Source organism: Pongo pygmaeus, chromosome 13 (assembly GCF_028885625.2).
Source record: "Pongo pygmaeus isolate AG05252 chromosome 13, NHGRI_mPonPyg2-v2.0_pri, whole genome shotgun sequence".
Lineage (NCBI taxonomy): Eukaryota > Metazoa > Chordata > Mammalia > Primates > Hominidae > Pongo > Pongo pygmaeus.
In genome coordinates, this window is record NC_072386.2 from 78,247,504 (window position 1) to 78,257,810 (window position 10,307).

The 10,307-nt window shown below is 39.6% G+C and overlaps 1 protein-coding gene across 3 annotated transcripts in view; it reads right to left on the bottom strand.

Moving 5' to 3' along the window:
* Positions 1-10,307, bottom strand: part of CENPP (centromere protein P) — a 286,353-nt gene that overhangs the window by 274,966 nt on the left and 1,080 nt on the right. For all 3 annotated transcript variants that reach the window (XM_054502643.2, XM_063650259.1, XM_063650258.1), the window contains exon 2: positions 4,051-4,232. In XM_054502643.2, coding sequence (XP_054358618.1) covers positions 4,051-4,232 — 182 coding nt within the window. The remainder of the gene's footprint in view (positions 1-4,050; positions 4,233-10,307) is intronic.

Below are 10,307 nucleotides of genomic sequence, written 5' to 3' on the forward strand. Positions count from 1 at the left end.
CTTTATGGGAGGTGAACCTGGGACTCAAAATAGGAAGACTGGTTAAAGATTTGTTCAATAAATAGTTAGGAAAAAAAGACAGAATGGTACAAATTGACATAATTTGCCTCCTAATTAGATGTACTGGTAAGAACAAAACATCACTTTCACAGTTTTCCTGCCAAAATTGCACAGGAATGTTATCAAGAGGAAACTATCAGAAAAAAAAGAGATTGAAGAACAATCTGTAATACAAGTGGTCTTCAAATATGTCTATGTCGTAAGAGACAGAGAAGGATGACCAGATTAAGGAGACTAAAGAGACATAACAGATAGATGCAATGCTTAATCGTGGATTAGATGTGGAATTCTTTAAACAAATAGCTATGGAAGACTCACTATGGTTAAGATGTCAGTCCTTCCCAACTTTGATCTGTACATTCAATGCAATCCAATCAAAATTCCAGCAAGTTACTTTCTGGATATCAACAAAATGATTATCAAGTTTATATGGAAAGGCAAAAACTCAGAAGAGCCAGAATAAACTTCAAGAAAAATAAAGTTTAAGAACTTAAACGACCTGATTTAGAGACTTACTATAAAGCTACAGTAATCAAGACAGTATGGTATTAGTGAAAGAGTATACAAATAGGTCAATAGAACAGAAGAGAAAGTCTAGAAATAGACTCACACAGATATAGTCAACTGATCTTAGACAAAGGAGCAAAGGTAGTTCAATGGAGAAAGAATAGTCTTTTTAACAAAAGGTACTGGATCAACTGAACATCCACATGCAAAATTAAAAAAAAAAAGAATCTAGACACTGACTTTATACCTTTCACAAAAATTAACTGAAAATTTATCACAGATCTAAATATAAAATACAAAACTATAAAACTCCTAGAATATAGGAGAAAATCTAGATGACCTTGGGCTTTGTCCATAAAAATAAATGTGCCAAAAATGTGGTAAAGAAAAAACACAGATGGAATCCTGGAAATAATCTACAGCAACCACTTTATTTTGCACATAAGAAATCAGACCGAGAGAGACTTACTAATCTGTCCAATCTCCAGGCTTTATTTTTTCTTTATGTCCAGGCTTTATTTTTTCTTTATAGATGAACACTATGCATACATAAATTGCATATAAATATATAGCATGATAAATTTTCAGTTCAGTACTTTTTAACTTGAACACACTGATTTTTATTTTGTTTTATTTTATTTTATTTTTGAGATGGAGTCTCGTTCTGTCGCCCAGGCTGGAGTGCGGTGGCACCATCTCCACTCACTGCAACCTCTGCCTCCCGAGTAGCTGGTACTACAGGTATGCCCCCCCATGCCCTGCTACTTTTTGTGTTTTTGGTAGAGACAGGTTTCACCACGTTGGCCACGCTGGTCTCGAACTCCTGACCTCAAGTGATTCGCCCGCCTCGGCTTCCCAAAGTGCTGGGACTACAGGTGTGAGCCACCAAAACTGGCCTTTTTTTTGTTTTTTTTTGTTTTTTTTTGAGACAGGGTCTCAGTCACCAACAGTGAAGCGCAGTGGTGCAATCTCAGCTCACTGCAACTTCCGCCTCCCAGCTTCAAGCCATTCTCCTGCCTCAGCCTCCCGAGCAGCTGGGACTACAGGAACGCTCCACCACGCCTAGCTAATTTTTGTATTTTTTAGTAGAGATGGGGTTTTACTATGTTCGCCAGGCTGGTCTTAAACTCCTGACCTCAAGTGACCCGCCCACATAGGCCTCCCAAAGTGCTGGGATTACAGGCGTGAGCCACTGCACCTGGCCTGATTTTTATTTTTAAATAATGAGTAAGGGTGTATTTTTAACAAAGTTCACAGACAGCAGAAGAGGATTAGTCCTTCAAAACAATCCATCTATACATCAAGCCCATCTACATATTTTTAACAACATACATTTAAAGCTAATCAAAAGACAAGAATAAAAATTATAAATTAAAATACTACTCTCGGCCAGGTGCAGGGGCTCACACCTGTAATCTCAGCACTTTGGGAGACCGAGGCAGGCGGATCACGAGGTCAGGAGATCAAGATCATCCTGGCCCGTTAACGTGGTGAAATCCCGTCTCTACTAAAAATACAAAAATCAGCCGGGCATGGCAGCGCATGCCCGTAGTCCCAGCTACGCGGGAGGCTGAGGCAGGAGAATTGCTTGAACCCAGGAGGTGGAGGCTGCAGTGAGCTGAGATTGCACCACTGCACTCCAGCCTGGGCGACAGAAGAAGACTCTGTCTCAAAACAAACAAACAAACAAACAAACAAAAAACAACCCTACTCTCATTACTTTGCAGTAACACTTAATTTTGGACTCCAAATTCCATTACTTAGTTTGTAAACCGACTCTTACAGAATCAAAATGGAGAATTTAAAAGAATCATCATAGGCACTAAAGGGAATTCCAAAAGAAAGTTCTAAAAAATGTTTGGAGAAATAAAAGCGTAGCTGCAATAAAGTCTACATTCTTCACACATGATTATTTTGAAGGAAATCAAGATCATTTGATTACCTAGCTTCAGCTACATTCATTAACACACCACAGAAACTGTGTCTGCCCAACTAATAGCTATGGAAAACGATAATGACTTCAAAAAGCTCTTTGATTGCACCACTGCACTCCAGCCTGGGTGACAGTGCAAAACTCCATCTCAAAAAAATAAAACAAACAAAAAACAAAGGAAAAAGAACAAAAAAATAAAAAACAAGATATTTCTCTTCCAGTACCATTACTCTTGCTGAATTACTTACAATTAATTTCAAGAAATTCCTATAACTACTTAGATTTCTGGCTTTAAAATGATATTTCTTCTTCATAATTTCTATGTTTTTCCAAGTTTGCTAAAATGAGCACATATTACTCACAGAAAAAAAGCATTTCAACTCTTGTGATGTCCCTGTCTGAAATCTCCCATTCAAACCACATTAGCTTTGTCAAGACTCTACGCCTTATCTTCATGCTGTGACTTTTAAGCTAGTAAAAGTCTTATACCTGGCCTATCCTCATTCTCTATTCTCTCTGCATTCCATCTCTTCCTTTCAAGTAATTTAAGTCTCCAAATTCCATCACTCTGTTTCTACATGTAATTCAGTCTCCCTGCAGTGGCTGCCCAAGACCCTCTCCCCTGTCATGAGGGTAATTTTCAGTGGAAAAGTCAGGAAGCACACCAAAAATGATTTCTGCTTTTGGGAATGTTGTTCTTGACCAACCAAAGTTCTTGACATCCAGTTGCACAGCTACAGTAGCTTCCCTTTATCTCTTAGTGCATCACAGATCTTTGGCAATAAAATCTAGTCATTGGGACCAGAAACCTTCCTTCCAGCAAAAGGTCCAGCTGCTAAAACACTGATCTTGGCAGCTTTCATGTCAGTGCTGAACAACTCCTAAGATGTATAAATTAATGGTGCTGTTGTTCTTATAATCATTATTCACTTATTACTATTTACTTGACTATTAAGGTACTTAGTGATAAAAACTGTGTCTGTTCTTTTCCATCAGGAAGGAGAAGGTAAAAAAAAAAAAAAAAAAAAAGAAAGAAAGAAAAGAAACTGTGTCTGTTCTTTAATATTTATCTCAGGCAGCCTTTTTTTTTTTTTTTAAATGGAGTCTTGCTCTGTCCCCCAGGGTGGAGTGCAATGGCGCAATCTCAGCTCACTGCAACTTCCACCTCCCGGGTTCAAATGATTCTCCTGGCTCAGCTTCCCAAGTAGCTTAGATTACAGGTGCCCACCAACACAACCGGCTAATTTTTGTATTTTTAGTAGAGACAGGGTTTCACCATGTTGGCCAGGCTTGTCTCAAACTCCTGACCTCAGGTGATCTGCATGCCTCGGCCTCCCAAAAGCTGGGATTATAGGCATGGTCACAGGGCCTGGCCCAGGCAGCTTTTTGAACACCGTGATGTTCAAAAGATATGTAAGTAAACAAGTTTACCACAACCATACTTCCAAATACTTACCTTGTAGAATTTTAATTCAATATTATGACAACCAATTTCTTATGCATAATAAGGTAATCTTCCATACTATGTCTAGATTTTAAAAAATGCTTACTCTTTTCTGTCATCTCAGTGCTTGTTAGGTCTTCTGTCTGCTTGGAGTGATTTCTTATATTGATGCCAGTAAGCGTACTTAGAAATGAAAGTTCGGATTCTAAATGTCCAAGCTGATTTTTCAGATCTTTTGAAGACTTCCATCCTTCCAAATTGAATTGGTGTATGGCTTGAAAAGATTTTCTAAAAGGCAAATATCAAAAATAATCACTCCAATTACTAACACGTTTCATCTAATACCCCCATTTTCCTCAAAGCATTCCCATTTTGTCCCTCTTACTCTCTTCCTATTAAGTCACCTTCCCCCATTAAAATAAAAAAAAAATTAAAAAATTAAAAAGAATTTTCTCAAAACCAGTGTGGTTACTAACACCGCAACTTTTCTTTTTTCTTTCTTTTTAAGAGATGAGGGTCTCACGCTGTCACCCAGGCTGGAGTGCAGTGGTGTAATCATAGTGCACTGCAGCCTTAACTCCCAGGGTCAAAAGAGCCTCCTGAGTAGCTGGGACCACAGGTATGCCACTGTGCCTAGCTAATTTTTTTTTCCTTTTGATAGAGACAAGGTCTGGCTTTATTACCCAGGCTGGTCTTAAACTCCTGACTTCAAGCAATCTTCCCGCCTCAGTCTCCCAGCATGTTGGATTACAGGCGTGATCCACCATGCCCAGCCCACAATCTTTAATTTCAACAAAAAACATATGTAACCAAATTATACTTCCAAATTTCCACATATTAGAAACATCTTTCAAATAAATTATAACAGAAGTACTTTGCAAAATTACAATGTGAGTTCTGACCCACGAAATTCCAGCCTAAATGTCTGATATACCTCTCAAATTATTTTAAAAGATATCTTGAAATTAAAAAATAGCTGGACGCGGTGGCTCACGCCTGTAATCCCAGCACTTTGGGAGGCCGAGGCGGGTGGATCACGAGGTCAGGAGATCAAGATCATCTTGGCTAACACAGTGAAACCCCATGTCTACTAAATATACAAAAAATTAGCCAGGCGTGGTGGCAGGCGCCCATAGTCCCAGCTACTCGGGAGGCTGAGGCAGGAGAATGGTGTGAACCTGGGAGGCGGAGCTTGCAGTGAGCATAGATTCCACCACTGCACTCCAGCCTGGGCGACAGAGCGAGACTCCCTCTCAAAAAAAAAAAAAAAGAAAAAAAGAAATTAAAAAATAAAATCAATTAGCTAACTTTAATTTCTAAAAGTAAACACCACAGAATGTTTTATAGTAAGAAAGAGATTTATCGAAAAAAGAAATAGCAAATCTCTTTAAACATCACTATGGCCAGACATTCTTCATTGAGAACATATAAATATATTTTCCTTGAGAAAAAGAATGAAATTTTAGTTGGCCTGGCACAGTGGCTCACATCTGTAATCCCAGCACTTTGGGAGGCCAAGGCAGGTGGATCACTTGAGGTCAGGAGTTCGAGACCAGCCTGGCCAACATGGTGGAACCCCTTCTCTACTAAAAATACAAAAAATTAGCCTCGCGTGGTGGCGGGCGCCTGTAATCCTGGCTATCCAGGAGGCTGAGGCAAGAGAATTGCTTGAGTATGGGAGGCAGAGGTTGCAGTGAGCCAAGATCACGCCACTGTTTTCCAGCCTGGGCAACAAAGTAAGACTCTGTCTCAACAAAAAAAAAAAAAAGAAAAGAAAAGAAAAGAAAAAAGAAAAAACTTAAACTTTTTTAAAAAAAGAAATTTTAGCTAATAATTGCGTTAGATGGTATTTTATTTTTTGTCATCCATTATTTCCTTTAAACACTCTGCTACATTCTACACTGTTGACTTTTCCTGCCAGCTTAAAACATCCCTTCCTTGGATTCTTGGGCATAATTATCCCAATTCTCATTTGCTATCTTGGGTCGGCTTCTTGTCTCCAACATTAGAGGAAAACCCTAACACTCTTACTTCCGCTATCCTAAATATGTATTCTTTCATTCTGCAGGAACACTAAATGATTAGCCTTAGCTCCTCTGTGCCAGTAACTCTTGAAATATACCTCTAACCATATATCTCTTCTTCCTGCAAGGTAGATCTAGCTTGATAGCTCACCAAATGGTTTCTCTTGGAATCTGCTTTTCCTCTAAATTATCCTACATTTGTTAATAATAAAATATTTCCCTTGGTATGTCATGCTTTACACCTTGGAAGTTATCCTTGGCTCCTTCACTTGCCTGACATCTGGACTTACTGCCATCCTTTCTGCTCCCTCACATAACTATTCTTCCTTTTGTATTTTTAATTCTACTACATTAACCAATGCTCTTATGACCTTATACCATCTCTACACAGAATAACCTAACTCTATACTCTTCACACTGAGAATCCAACACTTAATAAAGTCTGTAAAAATTTGTTTCAAATTTTGTTTTAAAGCTAATTTAAAATGTTAATGTAAGTATATTCTGTATCATGAAACTACCACAGCCTCTTTTGCATTTGCCATCATAGACTGATACCCCTCAAATTACATTAAATATAGAAGTCAAGGAAAAAAGAACAGATTGGGCGCAGCGAATCACTCCTGTAATCCCAGCACTTTGGGAGGCTGAGGCAGCCCAGGAGTTCAAGACCAGTCTGAACAACATGGCAAAACCCCATGTCTACCAAAAAATACACACACAAAAAAAAAAAACAAAAAAAAATTATCTGGGCATAGTGGCAGGTGCCAAGCCTTCAGTCCCAACTACTTGGCTGGTGGAGGGTCACTGAGGCAGGACGATTGCTTGAGCATGGGAGGTGGGTGAAGGTTGCAGTGAGTCATAATCATGCCACTGCACTGCAGCCTGGGCAACAGAGTGAGACCCTGTCTCAAAAAACAAAACAAAAAAGAAAAAGAAAAAGAAGAAAGAACAGAGACAATCTTCATATATAAATGATGGGGCACGGTGGCTCATGTAATCCCAGAACTTTGGGATGCCGAGGTGGGCAGATCACCTGAGGTCAAGAGTTCAAGACCAGCCTGCCCAACATGGCGAAACCCCATCTCTACTAAAAATACAACAAATTAGCTGGGCATGGTGGCGGGCGCCTGTAATCCCAGTTACTCGGGAGGCTGAGGCAGGAGACTCGCTTGAACCCAGGGGGCGGAAGTTGCAGTGAGCTGAGGTTGCGCCACCACACTCCAGCCTGGGCGACAAGAGCGAAACTCCGTCTCAAAAAAAAAAAAAAAAAAAAAAAGCCATAAATATAAATGAGCTTCTGACAAGTGAACACCAAATATCACAGCAAGCTATGAATGAAAATTTCAAGGTATTTCCGATAGAGCAAAGTGGTAAGAGAACCAAGTCATCATTAAAGGCTGGATATGCAGAACTCAAAAAAGAACCTGCAATTGTCAGAGTGGCTAGTAGGGAGTTCGTGTTTAACAGGTATGGTGTTTCAGTTTAGGGGTGATGAAAAAGTTCTGAAGATGGACAGTGGTGATGGCTGTACAACAATGTGCATGTGTTTAATGCCATTGAGCTGAACACTTAAAAATGGTTAAAATAGTAAATCTTACGTATATTTTGCCACAAAAAGAAAATCTGCATATTCTTATTCATAGCAGCTATTTAGTTTGAGCAAAATATTTGTGTATTTCAACTAATGATGTTAGTTTGAGCTATTTCGGATTTGTTTGAATTTTATTCACATTGTGGTTTTATTATTTGTAAGTTTATCTTCATAACATAAAAATTTTTTGTCAGAATTAGGAGCTTGCAAGAATTTTTTTTCCTTTAAAATGAATCTGTACACAAGTTTAAAGGTCAATGGTCTACTAATGAGTGTTAGTTACTATTATGAGGCAAGTACTCTTCTAAATGAACTACATATATTAATTAGTCCTCACAGCAACCCAAAAACTTGAGTATAATTTTACCACGGAGGAAACTGAAGCACAGAAAGGGGGAGCTCACTTAACCAAGATCACTCAGTCAATAGCAGAGACAGGATTTGAAAGCAGGCAATTTGGCTCCACAGTGTGGACATATGGATATAGCTGAATAATTTAGCTCCAATTTTCCTACCTCCAATCCATCCAACCACTTATAATCACTTAAAAAAAATAGCTTGGTACATAGGTCCCAATCCTCCTCCTCCACTATAGTGAAAAGAAACCTCACGGTTAAATCCAAACACCCTGGACTGACATTTAATGTCTCCCACAATCTGGACTCTTCTGACTTTCCAGTTTAACCACTGAGAAGTCCCAGATTATATAAATAATCTACTAAGAACTAAAAATAAAATCCTACCCCACCCCCACAATCACCTGAACCAACTCCCTCTTGGTCAAGGGGACCCCAAAGAAACCTTAAAAACTCAGTTCTTAACCATGACAGGATGGGAGCTCAGACACACCTCGTTATACCCCTTCCTATTTGGGATGTAGACACAACTGACCAGCATTAATGTTAAAATAGAGATCGGAAGAGTTGCAGAACAGACTCTGTGGCAATAAGATACCAAATTATAAACAAGACCTAAGGCCATGCCAGGCAAGGGTTAAGTCACATACCCCCTACATTTAAAAGAATGAACTATGTTCTAACTGCCACAATATTTTTTTCACTAGCACTGGCCTCCAGATAAGCAATACTGAAAGAATTGTAGTTCATCACCACCAGATGCTAACTGATTCCCTGTTCCACAGGCTTTGAAGGACAAGAGAATGATTTCAAAAATTTTCTTTTGATAAGATCACCAACCATGGACTTGTTCTAACAGGTTTACAAGGCCTGTGTACTTAAGTACCTTTGCTTCCCTCCTTCAACTTTTGACGTACAGGGCCTAATTGTAATGCATTTAAATGTTAAGTCAGCTTCCCAAAATGAACATGGAATGCATGTAATATGCATTTTTATTCAGTACACGTGAGCACATCTCCCTTCGTGAATATTCATAGCCCCTTCTATAACCTGTTGAATATGTATACCTAGCCCACTCATACAGCATAAATCCCTGCCCCAACCCCTCCTCCTCCAAAGTGTGGGCCTTTCTGCTTTGCCTGAGACTATGCTTCTTAGCCTGTCAGGATGGCCACTTTGCAGGCTGTAACCCTTTTTAAGAAATAGTCTCTCTAAATTTGCAGATCTCATGATTTTTCAGTTGACACTACTATGGGGACTAATGAAATCTTGTGGGCAGTAAAGAAACTATTTTTCCCTGGTTCTTCAACTTCCAAGTGTGCACACAAATCCTGTTAGGGCAGGGTATCTTTTTTAAGTGCAGATTCTGATTCAGTAGGTCAGGATGTCGCTCTAACAAACCGCCAGGTAATGCTAAAGCGTCCCATCTGTGGAGCACACCTCAAATAGCAATGGTCTTTAATACATTTACTCTCATTTGTGGAGGAGCACACCTTTTTCCTCTCCCTTTTACCAGTCACAGCTTCCTCTACTTTCATGACCGCACACAGACATTTTCTGTAGATCTTCTCCTTCCCATTTTCTACCAATTCTTCTCCAGTTAGCTCAGGAAAAATCTCATTCTTTCTGCACCTATGTCAAATTAGTCTTGACTCAAAAATTGAAGACAGTTTATGTTTTCGAGAGGCTTCTATGTTTGAGATGATGATACATAATTACGGTTGCAGAGCTTTTCTCTCCCTCTCCTTCAATAAAACAAAAGTGCCCAGACTTTGGAGTAAAATTTTTGGGTCCCAATCCATCTCTGACAATTCCTTTCTCTGGAAACTTGGACAAGCTACCTAATTTCTCTGAGCCTCAGTTTCTTCAACTATAAAACAGGGCTAACAGTAGCACCTACCTCAGAGGAATGTCAAATTCTCCTGCAGTCTATATTAACTACTTTTCTTTTATCAACTTACTTTTTTACCGGTTATTTTTCAAAGGAATTTTTATGTCATCGTAAACACAAAGTCATTATCACTTGAGATGGTTAGCTGACCTACCAAAACAAATGCCTTGAAACCAAACGGAGTTATTAAATCCCAAATAGAGATACCTCTGCATACTGGAGGCGGAATTATCTAGCTAGGGATATAGTCAAGACTTCCTCCTTGTCAGTCATCCACACAGACGACTGCGATTAAACGAGTTAATACCCTGCAATGCGTTTACAGCTGGGCGCCGTACGCGCTGCTCTCAACTCTAGGCCATCGTCATGACAGGATCAATGCCAGTTCATGCCCACATTCTAGGGCTGGGAGTAGGAGACCGAGGATGTCTGGAGATTCACCCGCCTGGCCCGGGAACCCTGGCCAGCGGGCCCTGGGGGACTTGGGGGGTCACGTAC